Below are 18180 nucleotides of genomic sequence, written 5' to 3'. Positions count from 1 at the left end.
CATACATACAAACCCCTTTCATGCATAAATACCCATTTCATCATGTGTAAATATCCCTTTTATGTGTTAATACACCTTCTCACATTCACCTTTCATGCTTACATATTCATTTCTTATGTACATATCCCTTTCATGTGTATGCACCCTTTTTATGTTATTCTGGCTGGATTCAATGGCACATGGAGTGTTTAATAAAATAAAATAAAAGGGTGCTCAGGGGGATGATCATTTTCAAGGTTGAACATTTGCCTCAGCCTACTGCATGATCACTACAGAATGTTCAGCATTGGGATGCTGGAAAAAGGTATACACTCAAGGTGCACAGCACAGAATTTGAGTGCTTGACTCCATCTTGAGCTGAGGCTTGATTCAAGCTTGCTGCATCTCAACTGCAAGCAGTTTATAGAGTTTTTCTTGCAGTGTCACCAATACTAGTGACTTGAAGTTGGTTGGTTGAGTTTCTATGATCCAAAAATGGTGTGGTGTATACAATTGTCTACCCACTGTTCATAAAGGCCTTAAATTTAGCTCCAAATTTTAGTCCTCAATTGTGAACCCCCCTATTACCTAAGTACTGGTTCTTCTACTTCTTTTTCCACCATTGAATTTGAGCTGATCCAGTGAAACAAACCCATCTCTATCCAATTATCCGGCACCCTTTTTTGGGCTCTCAGGTCAAGAAAATAACATTAATATCTAGTACTATGTACTTGGTAAATTGTATGGTTGGGTGTGACTGTGAATCTGATGGTGCACAGGCTCCAATAAGAATGAAAGAAGATATAGATGTTGCTATTTGAGACATTCAAACATGAATTTGAAGGTATATCTCTAGCAGCAACCCATCATTGAATTGAAAGGTCAAACAAAAGAATGAATATGGAATAAAAGAAGGAATATGGGGTGATTTTGAGCAAGATGTGAGATAGCCATTTGTTTCCTTACTTCTGCAAAAGATTCAATCAAATAATCTGTGCCGTAAGGGGTCCTGATGGGATTTCTAAATAGTGTCAACATCAAGATCTTGTTAGTTCAAAATAATAATGGGGATTGACGGCCACAAATACACAATAGAATTCATCTAACATTTGTCAATGGAGCTGTGAGTGAGTTGCCACCAGCCATTTTTTTCAACCCAGCTTAATTTCAAGGCTTGGTTCTGGCTGCGGGGTGCCTGGTTTTCTCCCATGTTGTCGCCGACTTCCTCGATGGTGATTTGGTCCAGATTCTTCATCCCTTGGGGCGATCCTTTTCTGATGTTCTCAACTTGAGCCATCACTGCATGGTTTCCTGCTTTGAAAACCTGTAACATCTCCACTGCGTTCGTTGCAACCGATTCAAAATTATGAGTTGCCTCTTCGCACAAGTTGAAAAAAGCTGAACTGAACGGACAGGGACCTCGATTAGGATCCACAAACAATCTCCTCATCACCAACACTGGGTCGCTACGCTACGCTACGCTATTTCAGCGCTACGTGTTAGCGTAGCGGCAAAAAGCGCCCATCTATTTTGCATAGCGTTAGCGCGCTGTTAGCGCCGCTACGCTGCGCTAATTTTCAGCGGCGCTAACAGCGCGCCAATTCTTTGTTAGCGTTAGCGCGCCGCTACAGTCGCTACGCTACGCTGCGCTGCGCTACACCGCTTTTAGCGGAAAAAAAGCCCTTTTTTCCCGCTAAAGGCGCTGTAGCGCAGCGTAGCGCAGCGTAGCGCGCGCTCTTCTGCGCCTTGCATGCGTAGCGTTAGCGCAATTGCGCACATCTGCGCTAACGCTACGCTATCAGCTAAAATAGCTGCGCACCGCGTGCGCGTAGCGTTAGCGCATATGCGTGCAATTGCGCTAACGCTACGCTAAAAAATAGCGCATTCGCGCTGCGCTACGCTACGCTAACCGCTATGGTTAGCGTAGCGACCCAGTGTTGTCATCACCTCTAAATCCCCAACAATTCCCATTTCGTATGACGTCCCGGGGAAAACGTGTCCAAAGTATAATTTCAAGTTGGTGAATAGGCTGTTGGCGAACCCATTCGCCAGAAACATGGGCTTCAAGAAATAAGTGAAGATTACCAAAACTCTCCTAAAAGCATCCTCTTTTGCTGAGAGGGATTCGGGTACTGAGGAAAATTTTGATTGAGTTTCTCGTACTGCCAAAGATAATATTTCGCGCCGCTAAACTCACAATATTTCAATTCTTTCAATTCGAGAGAATCTTTGTATATTTCCATGATACCGTTCCCAACACCGTCGTACCTGAAAGCCGATGGACGTTCTGGATGATCAACTTTCCCAAATTCCCATTTGAGCATCGCAGACACTTCTCCATCGACAATAATGGAATTGGCAAGGATTCCGATATCGCGGTTCGCGCTTTTCCTCCTCCTCCGGGTGGGTTTCACACGATCGCCTTCGGAAAAATGATAAAGAGAATTAGCCAAAGAAGCGACGTAAAAATTTCCACTCTCGATATGAGGTTGCATTGTTCATGACCGAAGGAAATGCAGGCACATAATTTTGAACATGAAAGAAGGGGAACATCTGTACCGTCATTTTTTGCTAGCTCCTGGTTTGTCATTTCAGCACTTGACCCATCTGGATGCGATGTCCAAATTGCATTCTCACTCTGAGCCTCCTTCCAGGGAATATATTCCTGAGGATCGATTTGAAGATGACCAGCTACCGATTTGAACAAAGGTTCAAGATCGTGGATTTCAGTACTCATGTCGGGTTTGCAGTAAGCTGGCTTATACGCTTTCTTTGCAGCTTCCTTCTTGCTGAGAATAGCTTGGAGCTCTTTCAACTTGTCTTTTCCCAGGCTGTTAACAAAAGGTGAGATTTCCAATTTCAAATGTTCGAGTACTCGCATCCACCTTCTCGCAAGGGGCGAATTCTCTATTGCAGCCAGCAGGGCTCCTCGAGTCTCGTCCAGTTTTTTCAATGTGGAAGTATCTTCGAAAATTTTGTTCATAAGGGATATCATTAGCAGCCGAGTTTCTGTGTTCCAGAGGTAAGGCTGGGGCACTGCAGCAGCCATGAGTTTGACAAAAACCTCCTCCGGTTTTTCGTAGCCCAAATATTTGCCTGGCTGAGTTCGAGTCCTGTAATGTCCTAGTCGAGGAGAAGGTTTAAAGTTTGTGCCCTTCGCGAGTTGAAGAGGTTTTCTGGAGGATTGAGGGGGAGTCGTAGGTTCATCGAGTAGCGGCTTCTTGCCCTTGTCGTTCATCATCTCTTTTTTTTTTTTTTTTGATAGAGCGCTATTGTGAGTGGCCTTTCCAGCCTGGTAATCTTTTCGTTTTCCGCCATGAACATCGGGAATATTATCTTCAAGTTGAGGTCGTAATGTGCTTGGATAAAAGGCGAGTCGATAATCGAGCGCGACTTCGTCGTTCCTTTCGTTTGGCTCTTCTTTGACTCTAGCAGTTGTGACGGCATGTGGACCAATATTTTCATGTGGAAGGGCTAGATTTTCCGGACGCTTTTTGACACGAAGGAAGTTAAAATTAGGCAGTGACTGAAATTTGGTGCCATCTTCACCTGGTGATTTCTCTTGAAGGGCGTTCAACACATTTAACTGCTTTCCAGGCCGTGGATTGTTTTGTGCGCCTGGGGAAATTGGCACATTTGCCTCTGTCCTCAGCGGATTTGCTCCTTCGACAATTTCGTGAGGAAGTGCCCTAGGGTATATTTTTGGGGGGGAGGAACAGACCGATGCCGCGGCGAGGCATAAATCCAAAATTCCAACGAGGAAGTACAGTTGATGACGCTTCATTACGCGATGTCGCTCTCAATCACAGCTGAGGATGAAGCCACGCGAGGGGAGGGGAATATTCTGAAATTAGGCGGCAGTGCTAAGTGCTGGAGAAGAAAATTGGTCAACCGGCACGTGAGTCTGGGGCAACTGGAGAGGGATGCACCCGGCCTGGGCGATTGGCATCTTTATATGCAAACCGGTCTACGTCAAGTCTTGCAAGTTTCTCTTTCAGAATTCAATTCATGAAACAAGTGGGCCAACTCTTCAGGAAGTACAGCGCAACACTCAGGGTGAAAGGAGACTCCAAACATCTGTATCCTTCGGGAGAGGTTTAGCGTATGGTATTCTACCTCATGACTACCTCATCAAGTGGGCCAGGTTGCCGTGGGAGGCCCAGTCTTCCAGAAATTTGGATGTCAGATACTCTACAATGTGTTGCCTCGCCTCCCGAGTTTTATAGGGCGGCTGACAAAGCCACTCGGACGAAGGGCTCGGGGGACCCTACGGGAAGGGCCAGCATGTGGGGATACCCGGGTTCCGAAGTACACACTGTGCGGCGTTGAGGGGAGTCTACATATACGAGTGAATGCACCCGGTGGTGTAGTGTTTGGAATCCACAGGAACAGAGAAGCCAATTGTCTTGTTGATCCAGGGCCTCTGGTATGGACCGGATCGAGCGGCCACGCATCCCGCTCAAACTCGCACTGAATTGAAAACTCACAGGGTTATTTTTTCTCTTCGTTTCTTCCCAGTCATCAAAATGTACAAAGGATTGGAATGAATACCTCAGAAGTGGAAATACGTCAAAACTTGCATCGCTTTGATACCAGTACATTATCCTGGAGAAAATTCTTATATAAAATCATGCAATCCAATACTGTAATTTTTGTAAAGTGACATCACCTTCGCCACGAAAGCTGCAAAAGAGAGAGACGAAAGCATGAGGCGAGTCAAAAGATAAATGGTTCAGACGAATACATCCAGTATATGAAGCTATGTGCAATGAGTGATCGAAAGGGAACAACTAACCTTCAAGGTGGAAGATGGGCTTATTGCCTAATCTGAGTCGGTGTTCGTACCAAGCGGCCCAATGGATGATCTCAGGTCTGAGAGCGTCATCGACTCGAGTTAACAAACCCTTCGCAAGCTGGACGATGACAACTGAAGGAGGAATGAGGTGCACGAGGAGTTCATAAAGCATTGCCCGGGCCTCCAATAACTTATCCGGCGACTGTTCCTTCGCGATCACGCCGGCCAGTTTATCAATGTAAACTTCCCAATCAGGTCGAGGGATACTATCGGGAGACGCGCGACTCTGAAATTGATCGCGAGTGGTTGTCAGCATTTTGTTGTATAGAGGGTTGATCACTTGCTGGTGGTACCTTGGAAAATGTCTCATCTTGTGCTCGAACCGCATCCAATGTTAAAAGAGCCCTCCTCAGGTTACCGTTCGAAGACAAGGCAATGGCCATCGCAGTTTCATCCGGTAAACTGGTTGCAAACAAAGCTTTATTAGATACATTATTCAAAACCTGAGCAATCTGGACAGTCAAACGAAGCACAAGAGCGATTGAAACGTTAAAGACGGTCACATGAGTTCAGTGAAGTAGGGCAAATTATCAGAGGATGGAAAAACTGTATTGGCTAAGGATCTTACTTGTTCTGGATTGGGGGCTCCTACTCGAAGTAGCAGACAACGACTTCGGATCGGGCCGATTATTTTAGCAGTGGAATTGGCACAGAGAATCAAGCGCATGGTTGAGGTATGGCGCTCCATTGTACGCCGCAGAGCAGCCTGCGCATCGTTTGTAAGTTCATCCGCCCCGTGAATGACGACTACTTTGAATCGCTGAGTGGCCCCGCTATCGAGTTGGGCACTTTGTCCGACTTCCTTCAAAACGTCCTGGACCACGCTCCGGTCCCATTGCCCGACATCTGATGGTGTCAGTTCGAGATGGTAGTTCGACTGTACCACTTGGACATCTAATCGACGCCGTGATGGTGTTACAAAGACTTTTTGATCGATCCTTAATTTCTGCGCCCCAGGTCCGAAAAGTTCCTAGTCCATCGAGATAAATGAAAAACGCGCCAGTGGGGAACGATTCCGATCGTTAGCATACGCCCATCAACTTGTCGGGAAACATCTCTTTCCAGAGGGGATGAACCAACGGTTAGTGTAGCAGCAATTCGGGTCTTTTTCCCGGCACCGCTTGGGCCGTAGAATAGACAGTGGGGGAAGTCGGCCGTCTTTGCTAACGCACGAATCCGATCGGACAATCCCTGATGATAATCCAACTCCTCGAGTTTCTTCGGTCGGTACTTGTCCACTAACAGCGACCTGTATCACGCGCGTTATAAATCGAGATTCAATGGATCAGTTTGACGCTCTCTATCTACGAATGTTACTGGGATGTAAGGTCTGAAAAACTTACATGGTGGTGGTAGCGAGTTTGATTGGCACCTGACACAAGACCGGATCGACTGAACTCTCGAAGCACAAAGCTTATGGCGCAAAGGGCACGCGAGTCACGCGAGGTGTCGGACGCAGCCACCTCGGGGGCCCGTCAGAGGAGAGGGGCCTTCAAACTTCCGGGGGCGGAACTTGCGGACAGAGGTCAATCGATCGGCGCCAGGAGTGAGTTTGGCCCAGTCAGCTGCTCACGAAGCCATGGTCCGAAGAGGAGAATTACTTCACACATGTCATTCAGTGGAAAAGGCCAAATTATCAGATGGGCCCAATTCCTCCCTGAACGTATTTACTAGTAAATTTCTCCAAGGACAACTTTTGGCATAACATTGGGATACATATGTTTCTCTTGTTGGCCACATCCAGCAGGGTTTGGAACGGGCAATACAGGACAATCCCTCGCCCTGTAAGAGCAAGTCATCGCCAAGCGCATATTGGGCAAAGCAGCGTGGCTGCAGGCTCAGTTGCTTCGAGACGCAAGCAGCTGTCGTCTATCCTTTTCTGTGAGCCGAGCACTAGATCCCCAATGACTCAACAGTTTCAAATGGCGGGTTCACCGGTTTGACTGCACAGCGTGGCTTGAGGAAAAACATGATCTGGCTTGAGGAAAACCGATGTATGGTTTGACAGGGTCTGACTTCACTTCACGTCTGGAAGTGAAGAAGGGATTTTCGCCGTGTATGTTGAATTTGCCAAGAGTTATTTGTGGTAAATAGAAAGAGTTACGATAGACTCACGTTGCACAACACTCCTTTTGAGAGACCTCTGGGGTAATTTATTCGGCTATTTTCGCTTGCTGAGAGAAGAAGAGGGTTTGGCTTAAGCTCGAGTTCATCAGCTTTCATTTTGCTTTCATTTTTTCTATCCAGTTCTGCCATCCACGGAGCTGCGTGGCTGAAATTTGCAATCTATCCTTGAAATGAATCATCAGGCAGAGTGTTTTCTACCAGCCGCTTTAGCAGCACATGTTTAGACAAAATTACAAAAGGGGACGGGTCTGGTTGTTGGAGACTCGCCCAACGCATTGCTATTCTAATTCTATAGTTACCGACCGAACCGTGTTTCACTTTTGCAAGCGTGTGAGTAACTTCAATCAATCAGCTCTCCTTTCATGTACATACATGCTTCATGTTCGTCCCCCCTCACTCGGCCTTTGGGGTAGCATCGTTAGTCGTGGTCGGCTCTAAGGCTTTCGGCCTTCCACTTGACTTCAAGTTAGCCATAACTTGGAACCTCCCGCCCAATTTCTTTTCTTTCAGGAAAATCCTAGCCTGTCTCAGAAGAGTTAGGCCCCAATTATAAACAATATTTGAAACTTTATTCAAATATATTTACAATTGTTTTGAAGCCCAGTTATAACTCATTCATAGCTAAATACAGGGTTTCAAAAGTGATTCAAAACCTGGCCAATTATAAACCCAGGCGCACAAACAGCCAATTTTGGCATTGGTGAGCAAGAATGCTGGCCAACTGGACTGTTCTACTTCACTAGGGGTCGACCAGTTGGCATGGGAACTCTCCTGGGGCTCGCAACCCAGTCGGCGGGCTTGCGTCGAACGGAGCCTATCTCAATCTGCAGACCTTGCCCGGCGGCTTTGGCCCGGGCCCCTTCAGCAACCCCAAGCCTCTCAAACGGAGGGGCCGAGGGACCCCGTCCGGAGGGCTTTCCGTACACCCGGGGACTCCTTTGACGAGGATCCCAAGGAATCCTCACAGGATTCCGCGTAGTGCCCCTGCGCAAAGTCAGGCCAGCAGCTGTTGGTCCACACGTTCTCGTGGGGAGGGGATGGAACGAGTGGGTTTGGGGGTTGGGTGGTGGATACTGGCATCCCAATTCAGCCAGCCAGATGTGTACATGGTTGATTGAAAGACACATCAACCTCAAGATTTATGGTACAGGAGCTCATACGGTGTATTGAGACCTGTAATCATGTACATTAGCAAATTTTGGCAAATTTCAATTTCAAAAGTCCTCGATGAGGACTTTTGAGCTCAAAAACACTTTTGAAACCCTGTATTTAACTATGAACGAGTTATAACTGACCTTCAAAACAAACGGAAATATATTTGAATAAAGTTTCAAATATCGTTTATAATTGGGGCCTTATTGAATCTACTGACGTTCTATTCAGCTCAAGCTGAAGTCTGCCATCCGCCAATCTGCCGTATGGTCTTAGGCTTAAGACAAGCCCTCATGTTTCTGCGGTTGTTGACCTTCGAATCTTCCAAAACTTACTTCCAGAAATCCAACGAGATAAATTAATATTTTCCAATTCCATCGTGAGTTGAAAACTATTCGTCCTGAGTTAAAAATCATCCACCCTGTCCTGTGCGTTGAAATTTATTCAATAGCAAGAATCGGGCTTAGCATCAACTGATAGTTTCACGAATCTTACGCGTAACTGATTTACTTATCTATGTCCTTTTGTCATACATCCAAATTTTCAACGTCGATTGCTCCTATCGAGATTCTGCACATTTTGCGCTAGCAGTAAGTTTGCTCGAATTATTAGATTTTCCTCTTGTATTATTTCTTCATCTTTTCGATACTCTGTTTTATTTATTTACTTATTCATTTCTTCTCTCGCACCTTGCTCCTCATAAAAGAAAGACTGACAAGCACTGACGTACTTCCATGCCACTTCCGATAATCAAGATCGTTTAATCAGCATGTCAACATCAGCAGCCCAGCAACTTGTGGAACTCATTTCTCAGGCGGTTAAAGATATTGAAATCGACACTGCTACCCAACTCCCAGGAGCGACCACCAGTAACATCAACTCACCCATAGTTGCGCCTGAAGATAAACTCGAGGCTACTCCGAAGCGCAGAGATGCAATTCGAACATTGCAGGCCTCAACTCACCAGTTACTTGCGACCCTGATGCCGGCAGGCTCACGTTTAATCAGCATATATTCGTCTTATTTTGAGAAAGTAGCAATCGACATCGTTGTGACAGGACGAATTGCAGACTTGATTCACACAGCGGACCCCGATTTGAGTGATGGAGGCGTTCACGTTGAAGTGATTTCAGAGAAGGCTGGCATGGACCCTCAGAAATTGACGCACGTCCTCCGTTTCCTCGCGCTTCGAAACATATTCTGCGAAGTGACCAAAAATCATTGGATTAACACTCGCTGTTCGGTTCCGTTACGAACCGACTCACAAAACAGCATCTGCAATCTTCTTATGCATTTTAAAGAAGTGGCGCTACCTGCTTTATTGGAATTCCCAAGAGTTATGCTTGACACGGAAAATGGGGGAGCTCTGAGCTGGGATCATAGTGATAGTGCATTCCAAAAGCACTTCAAACCCGGGTGCGATCCGTTCGAATTCATGGCTTCTACAGACGGTGGCTATAGAGCCGAAAGATTCGGTAAAGCAATGGTTAGCATACATTTCCATTATACATGATGCCTCTCACAAAGTAGTGCCATCGGTACTGATTAAAACACACTCGTGGCTGTATGCAGGTTGAAGTGACGAAAGCTCTTGGCAATGGTGAAGCAGAATACAAGTCCTATGATTGGAAGAAGCTTGGGCCTCAAGGTACCTTGATTGACGTGGGTGGTGGGATAGGGGCCGCTGCGTATGATATTTCTACTTACCTTCCTGAATGGAAGATCGTTGTGCAAGATCGCGCCGAAGTGGCCAAAGATGAGAGGCAAGTATCTTTTCCACTGCTCCCATTCACTTACCCAGCGCCAAACACTGAACGATCGTCCATTTTTTTGGAAATGAAGAATTATCAAAAAATAGCTTCAACTGCCAACATAGAGTTCGAAGAGGCCGACTTCTTGAAGGGTCAGCCAGAGCATCGCGTCAAGCGTGCAGATGCTTACTTCCTCCGGCACATTTTACATGACTGGCCGTGAGTGAAGTACGACATTTATATCATGGCCAATAACCAGATGTTGGCAGAAATTGATGACCACAAACTATTCCACCAGCTCCGCGATATGCATAAAAATTTTGACGCAGTTGCGTAAAGCTGCTAAGCCAACAACTCGCTTGATGATTTGCGAGACCACTCTTGAGCCACCGCTGCTGGACCGCAACAGTCCAATTTTATTGAATGGTGGAATGGCCACACATTTATCACACAATTTCAATATTACCATGTTGATTATGATGAATGCAGAGGAAAGAAGTACAGAAACCTTTTCTGAAATATTCGATCAGAGCGGGTGGAAATTACAGTCAGTTTCGCCGCTAGCCACCGTGTTGTTGGATCGTTGCATATTCGAGGCTGTTCCGAACACCTTTTGGAAGGATTAAACACAAATCCACATTTGGTGCCGATCATGTGGCGTTTAGGATTCACATAACAAACCAGGACAAAGTTAGGAAGAGGTTATGGCTCCGACATTTGCTTACTCCTTCATCATATTTACTATCTTCGGCTCTCTTATTGAATATGCGAGCGCTCTATCATGCATTGATTGAATTAAAGTTTTGCATCTTCTGACTCTCATTCACAAGCCGCTATTAACACATCCTTACATGCTATTATTTCCCAATTCATCTAGAAAGTATCTTGTAAGATTCCAATCAGACATCACCAATGTTGATCCATAAATCTTTGGTGGGCACCTGTGGGCACACTATCAAAATTTCAAGGATCAAGTTGTCTTGAGTTGTTGTTATTTACTAATGAACTCGGAGCTTTAATAGTGTAGCAATATAAGAATCTGCACAATGATACGACTTAGTACCGCAAACAATCACTAACCTGATCATTGTGATGAGATTTAGTTATGAGTTGAGCAACTTGAGAAACTATGAGTTGATTTCTCTGCACACCTTTAACAGTGTAGCAATAAAAGTATCTACACAATGATACACCTTAGCACCGCAAACAATCACTAACCTGAACAATGACAAGGAAAGGTTAAGAGTAGAAGATACATTTATGGTGTTCAAAGTTGGTTTGCATAATTTTATGCATGCATAAATCATAAAATCATAAAATCTTTTTTGCAGGGGATATGACTGTCTGATTATGTAATACAAAATTTCATCACCAAAATATTTTTATGATTTTACGATTTATGCGTGCATAAAATTATGCAAACCAACTTTGAACACCATAATTACTTGATAACCTAATGAGTAACAAACCTGATCAGTGTGATGAGAGTTAGTGATGAGTTGAGCAACTTGAAAAACTATTGCGTTGATTGAGAAAAGAACCAATAAATGATTGAAGCAGAGTTTCATAAGATCAAATAGGTTTCAGGACAACTGTGGCACAACTACATCAAACTCAAGTAGAGTAACAAGGCTTAAAAATGAGAAGGAGCTAAGATAACTACTTCAAGTTCAACATTTAATATCTGCAGCAGTACACCAGGAAAACAATTTAGTCACTTGATGGCAAGTGACATGATGCAGCTTTGGTTTCTTCTTCAGAGCTGCTACAAGTCTGCTCCACCACGACTTGTAGAGCTTGCAGGACTGCACCAGAGAACTCAATGTGGCACAGTCAGCTGATCCTGAATTTTTCCCAGGAAAAGCTGATGCTCATCAAAATCTGAGCAGTAGGCATTGACTGAGCCTAGGCCAAAAGTGAGCATTGGCTGAGCCTGGGCCACAGCTTAGCATTGGCTATTCCAAGCCTGATACAAATCCCAGTGTCAGCTGGACCAAGAATATTCCAAATCTGAGCATCAGCTTAGCCAACAATGGTCCAAAGCTGAGAATCATCTTGGAAAAGGCTTGTGCAGAGCTGAGGATCAGCTGGGAAAATACTATTCTAAAGATTAACACCAGCTGGGCCAAGAATTTTCAAAATCTGAGAATCAGCTGAGCCAATACTGGTCCAAAGCTGAGCATTGGCTGAGCCAAGGCTGTTCCAAAGCTGAGAATGAGGTGTTTTATGCCAATTCAAAAGATGAGTATCACCTGAGCCAAGTCTGTTCCACAGCTGAGCATCAGCTGAGCCAAGGCTGGTCTACAGCTGAGCATTGTCTGAGACAAGGCTGCAGGTCCACAGCTGAGCATCAGCTGAGCCAAGATTGGTTCACAGCTGAGCATCAGCTGAGCCAAGGTTGGTCCACAGCTGAGCATCAGCTGAGCCAAGGCCGGTCCACAGATGAGAATCAGCTGTTACAGGAGTGGCCAGAAGCTGAGCATTGGCTGCACCAAGATTGATCCAAAGCTGAAATCAGCTGAGACAATACTGGTCCAAAGCTTAGCATTGGTTGGGACAATTATAGTCCTAAGCTGAGTCTAATCTGAGCCATGACTGGACTAAAGCTGAGAATAAGCTGGGCCAGGACTGGTTCAAAGCTGAGCATGAGATGGACACCAAAGCTGAGCATTGGATGGGAAATCTCAGCATGAGCTGGGAGCCAAAGCTGAGTATCAGCTGACCAGAAATGAGGATTAGTGGTGCCCAGACAAAACTGAGCATCTCCTGTGGAAATTCTAAAAGGTAAGGGGGGAGGTGTGGGAAGATGGTGAGTAGATGGTGGGGAGATGGTGGGGAGATGATGGGTATCCGGCTGGAGCTGGCATGATGTTACTTGTCATCAAGTGATTTTTTTTCCTGGTGGTACTGCCTCTTATAGAGAATGTTGACCGGTACCCGGCACCTGTGAGCAGGTACCACCCGCACCCTCCCCACACCCGCCAGGCGCTGCCGGATGCCCGTTTTTTGGCAAAAATTAGTGAGGTACCCGGTTACCACCCATCCCCCGTCGGGGGACCGGGTAGCCCGGCCCAGGGCCACCTTTGGCCGGCCATCAAGAGTGTGTTCATAACCAAAAAAAAGCCTCTTGATGGCCGTTCATTTGGCCATTGAGAGCAGCTTGGATGGCCACTGATACAGCAGGCCATCGCAAGAGGTGTGTATACTTCTCTCAACGACCGGTCAAAGCCGGTTGTTGAGAGGAGTAACTTGCTAGAGAGTACATGCTCCTCTCTAGCTGGTTGCTGAGAGGAAATGTGTACTCCTCTCAATGACCAGCTAGAGAGGAGTAATGCACTCCCCTCTAGCTGGTCTTTGAGAGGAGTACATGCATACTCCTCTATAGCTGGTCGTTGAGAGGATTACATGTGCCTCTTGATGACCAGCTAGAGAGGAGTACATAGATTCTCCTCTCTAGTTGGTCATCAAGAGGACACTCCTCTGATGGCCCCCTTGACAACCGGTCACACCAGGCATTGAGAGGAGCCGGCAGTCTTACTGGCTATCCAATCATACACTGCTCTTGATACCCAGCACTGACTGACCATCAAGAGACTGTGTGAATGTCCTCTTGATGACCGGTCTTTGCCGTCCATTAAGAGAGGGGCTTGGGAGTGAGTTTTGATGAAAAAAACCCGGCAGGTACCGCTGGTACCCGCCAGAAATGTAAGATTTTATAAAACTGAAGATATATTTCTTATTGTAAGTAATATAATAATAAATAAAATATAGAATATAATCGAGTTCTAGATCTAAAGCTATTTTACCTGAAGGCAGTAGTTTAATATGCACACAAATATCAATCCAAAGTGCTGTCTTTTTAGACTTTTATAGATAAATTATATCTGTTCTAGAAAAGATAAGATCAATAGATTGATTCAATTGGTTTATGTTTAACAGCTTTAAAGATGTCTTTTTAAGAAAGAAGAACAACATTACTTGAGAGTAATTGTTCCTAGTTTTGTTTCTTAAAGATTACCTTCATCAATGATTGACGAGCTGATACAGTTGATAAGACTTGTAGGGCTGTTTGTTAGAAAGAGAACAAAGTCAGTTCTCTGTTCTGTTTGTATTGGTTCCATCAAAGTGTCACGCTACTCACGATAAGATAGTGAGCAGTTGACTTCTTCGATGATTTGGTTTGGGTTAAACTTCAACGAGTTCTGATCTGTAGAGGGAAGGAAAGAGGTTAGCTTTCCGACCGGCTGAGTTTGTGAAGCAAGGATTAAACTCACAACAAGCTTGACGATTGATGATTGTCGGGGTTTTGCGCCAGATGGTTGCTTGCGTAACTGCTTGTCACAAGAGTGCGTGACTTCTTGTGAGTGGAGTCATCTGATTGACCTGTCACAGGTTTTGAACATAATGAATAAGCTTATTCATTATGAGCCTTTTGTGGTGAGTGTACAAAAGTACTACTCACCGGGGGTACTCCTCTTATGAGGGTTGTCTGTATTCCAATAAGAAAGACCGCTGGTACCCGCCAGGTGGTGCCTGATGCAGTGCTGGGTGCCCGTTTTTAGAAAAAAACATGCGGGTACCGGCGGTGTAAATTATACCCAAGTCCGTTTTGACATTCTCTAGCCTCTGAATAGCCCTTCTCACATCAGGGGGGTTCAAAATATACTTTAGAACAAGCTTTGGTGCCCATTTTAAGGCCTTTATGAACATGTTAAAAATTTGTTGAGCTATCCATGTTTGGTTATTCCTTGGCAATCAGAACAAATTTTACATTATTTAAAAAAATTGTTCATAAAGGCCTCAAAATGGCCTCTGGAGTTTTCTTAAAATTCTACTGTGAACCCCCCAGCTATTGGGGGGGTTCACAACAGACTTTTACCAGAAATGTTTTACTGTCACCAGAAATTTTGGGCACACTGCGCAGATTAAAAATACAGGCTCGGAAAAACAACTACTAAATGGTGTTTCTGATGCCAGGACAATTTCTCAACCAGCTTTCCAGCATTGACCTAGACTCTCTTAGAGATGGCCCAACCGCACCCCGGTACCCGCGGCTGTTTTGAGCCCAAGTAGGACACCTGCACCTGCACCTGCACCCACAGAGTGGGACAGAGCGGGTACCGGCAGGTAACTGCCCCTCAAAATTGACCTGAAGGATTCCTTCTGGTTAAAGATGTTTTGTAACCTCTTCAACTGGAAGGAATCCTTCCGGTCAAAGAGGTTTTGTAACCTCTTCAACTGGAAGGAATCCTTGCGGCCAAAGAGGTTTTGTAACCTTTTCAACTGGAAGGCCTTCCTTCCAGTCAAAGAGGTTCTGTAACCCCTTCAACTGGAAGGAATCCTTCCAGTCAAGAGGTTCTGTAACCCCTTCAACTGGAAGGAATCCTTCCAGTCAAGAGTTTCTGTAACCCCTTCAACTGGAAGGAATCCTTCCAGTCAAGAGGTTCTGTAACCCCTTCGACTGGAAGGAATCCTTCCAGTCAAGAGGTTCTGTAACCCCTTCGACTGGAAGGAATCCTTCCAGTCAAGAGGTTCTGTAACCCCTTCGACTGGAAGGAATCCTTCCAGTTGAGAGTTTCTGTAACCCCTTTGACTGGAAGGGATTCCTTCTGGTTGAAGAGGTTACGGAACGTCTTCGACCGGAAGGAAGGCCTTCCCAGTCCTTCCGGCCGTCATGGCAGCCACCACCTGCCCAAACAAGAGCAGGTACCCGCTATAATACCCGGGTACCTGCTCAATTTCTCCCAGAAATCCAGCATCCGCACCCAAACACGCACACGCTGGCGGGTACCCGCCGACCATGGGCGGGTATTTTGGGAATTGTTGACCAAAGATGTTTTTTTTTTGGAGTCGTCCATACTAATTTTCCACATTATTTTTAGGGGCCTAACTAATTGTCTCCCATAAATCACATTCCAACTCCCAAAACATCATTTTTGGGAGTCAGAATGTACTTTCCCCGCATAGAATGGGAGTCATTAATGTGATTCCCAGGAAATAAAATTCAATATTTCTTTGTCACCCGCGGGGGAGCCAAACACAAATTCCCCAATTGAGAACGGGAGTCGTTCCCCCAAAACAATCCCGTGGGAGTCGACGGGTAATTTGCACGTCGGATAGCTTCATGCAATATACATCAAGAATGTATTTGGACCCTTCTATGAGTTCACAGTGCTGCATTATATACTTGAGAATCAGATGGATCATACACTTTTTGTACTTCAAAAAGGCTTTGACGTCGCTAGAACTCAAGAACCGTGTACCTGCGAGTACTCATCATGCCCGAGAATGTTGATGAGGTCGATGTTTTGCGAGTTTGAGTTCTTTGTGAGCACGCTGGACATCTGTTTTAGCTCTCCTCGCTTCCATTTTGATAGCTGTTTTACTCTTTGGAGATGTACGGTCCGACGCGAAGTAACTCGATATGCAGCCTCCGATGTGCGATGAACTCTCCTCCAACTGAGCACGACCTTCTGTGGAGTGAAGTGATTGCTCTGTTGTGCTACTTGATTCAATCAGCCCGAAAATTGAGGTTTCTGAACTGTTGCAGGAGTTTGCGCCAATGGATCGTTGACCAACATCATCCAGTGTCCAGCCTCCAAATCGCCCGTCCCGAAAACATTTGAGCATCCACTGAGCCGCTGCCTCCATATTCGGAGCCCCGCCGACTTGGACAGCTTTGATGCGATCCGCAATTGCTGAGAGCAATTTCTCCGTGGGTAAAGGTTGAGAAGCATCAATATCGTTGCTGATGGACGGAGCAAAAGACGGAGGGAGCTTCAGAATTCCGGATATCCTCAGGATGGAGTCAGAAGGCGAAGAATATCGCAGGAGAAGAAGGTGGAAGAGGTATGATGCTAGGTCATAAGGGTCGAAAAGATCTTCTTTGATGCCGGCTGGATATTAAGAGCAGTAAGTTGCCTGGTTCATCGTTGAGCTCGAAGAAATTTATTCACCTGTGATAGCCATCTTGAACGCTCTATCACCAGCCTCATCGCCTTGGCCTAAATATGGAACCATGATCCCAGGAGTATCAAATGCATATACCGGCCAACCAGCCGTTTGTTTAGAACCTTCAGAAACCCTGACCATGCCACCGATGGAGCGAGTGTGACCTGGCATGGGTGCCTCAGACGCCGCTTTGCCTTACGGTTGGTAGAGGTTATAAATCAAATAAGCCAACCTGAACGATCAAGCCAATAGAAAAGGTAGGCAAGAAAAACTCAGACGGACCTCTTTGACACCCTACTCTTCTTAATGCGTTCAATAAGCTAGATTTGCCAACGTTCGGCATCCCACAAAACATGATTCGAATTCCTCTATTAGGATCCAAAGACTGACTAGGTTTGTTTCGAGATTGGGACTGGGCAGGGTTCTCAGATGGTGCATCGGAGGATGACACAGCTCTACCATAACGCGAAAGAATTCTAGGGCAAGCAAGTTCTAGATTGTTAAATAAATTTCAATTTCAGCTAGGAGATCCAAGCATATGCATAATTGAAGGGAGATCGGCGAGGGCATGGTACTGCCGCATTAAAGCCACTACTGACCCTTCGATAGGCGGAGTATCTGCCTCACGTCTTCGTCGATTCTCGAGTTAGTGAAAAATACGGTCTGGCCGTGGTTTTTAAATGCGTCCTTTAGCGGCTGCGCTATCCGTCACCGGAAGGAATCAATCAGCCGATTGTCATCTCGAGACTCGGTGTTGCAAGAGGATAGTTCGAGGCATACCTTTTCCAGCCGAGGGTCTGCCAAATCCTTCTTGTTATAAACGATCAATCGGACGGGTGAACAAGATGATGAGGACGCGGATTGGTTTTTGGCCGGAGGACCTTTAAGGATCTCCTCGAATACTGGATTGATGCTGGTCAAGGGTAGCCGGGCATCTCTGGTTTCGATGACTACGTCGACATCCTTCATTCGTTGCTTCATATCGCGCATTGCTTTGACCATGTGACCAAGATGCCATGTTGGCAAAACAGACGGGAATGTAAACGATCGCTGGATGGCCATAGTCAGCGTCGCCGACGGACTCGCTACATAAACCGCCGATTTACATACCGAGTCGCGCGAAATTTCGGGGTCCAACGGACCCGCCGCCCCGACTCAACGGTCCTCCGAAATGGCCAACCCTCGTCCCCAGCAGTGGCACTCCCCACCATTTATATGTACATGTCCGCGTTGGGCCTAACTTAACACGAGTCCCCCACCTCGGAGGGCCCTGGTACAGCCTGGGCTGGCGAGAAAGTTGCGCGCGGCCGAGTGCCACCGGGGGTTTGGTATGCCCAGCATGCTTGATCAGTCTGACCTGTGCGC

At 45.9% G+C, this 18180-nt stretch overlaps 4 protein-coding genes across 4 annotated transcripts; 1 reads left to right on the top strand and 3 right to left on the bottom strand.

Moving 5' to 3' along the window:
* Positions 1-1081: 1081 nt before the first annotated feature.
* PtA15_4A301 (uncharacterized protein) lies at positions 1082-3763 on the bottom strand (the record flags this gene model as incomplete). The annotated part of the gene is made up of 4 exons (XM_053168172.1): positions 1082-1382; positions 2021-2111; positions 2177-2401; positions 2539-3763. 4 exons carry the CDS (start codon positions 3761-3763, stop codon positions 1082-1084), a joined length of 1842 nt encoding a protein of 613 aa, XP_053019407.1.
* An 834-nt stretch (positions 3764-4597) lies between these two features.
* On the bottom strand, positions 4598-6444 carry PtA15_4A300 (uncharacterized protein; the record flags this gene model as incomplete). The annotated part of the gene is made up of 7 exons (XM_053168171.1): positions 4598-4662; positions 4775-5060; positions 5128-5286; positions 5403-5804; positions 5915-6083; positions 6178-6247; positions 6408-6444. The coding sequence occupies 7 exons, from the start codon at positions 6442-6444 to the stop codon at positions 4598-4600; spliced, it is 1188 nt and encodes a 395-aa protein (XP_053019406.1).
* Positions 6445-8882: 2438 nt separating this feature from the next.
* On the top strand, positions 8883-10490 carry PtA15_4A299 (uncharacterized protein; the record flags this gene model as incomplete). Its single annotated transcript, XM_053168168.1, has 3 exons — positions 8883-9599; positions 9686-10033; positions 10194-10490. 3 exons carry the CDS (start codon positions 8883-8885, stop codon positions 10488-10490), a joined length of 1362 nt encoding a protein of 453 aa, XP_053019405.1.
* A 5650-nt stretch (positions 10491-16140) lies between these two features.
* Positions 16141-17877, bottom strand: PtA15_4A298 (uncharacterized protein; the record flags this gene model as incomplete). The annotated part of the gene is made up of 5 exons (XM_053168167.1): positions 16141-16760; positions 16821-17009; positions 17098-17307; positions 17415-17511; positions 17596-17877. The coding sequence occupies 5 exons, from the start codon at positions 17875-17877 to the stop codon at positions 16141-16143; spliced, it is 1398 nt and encodes a 465-aa protein (XP_053019404.1).
* Between the last annotated feature and the right edge of the window lie 303 nt (positions 17878-18180).

Source organism: Puccinia triticina, chromosome 4A (assembly GCF_026914185.1).
Source record: "Puccinia triticina chromosome 4A, complete sequence".
NCBI lineage: Eukaryota > Fungi > Basidiomycota > Pucciniomycetes > Pucciniales > Pucciniaceae > Puccinia > Puccinia triticina.
Note: the sequence above shows the minus strand (reverse complement) of the source record. Positions and strands in the feature narration are given on the sequence as shown.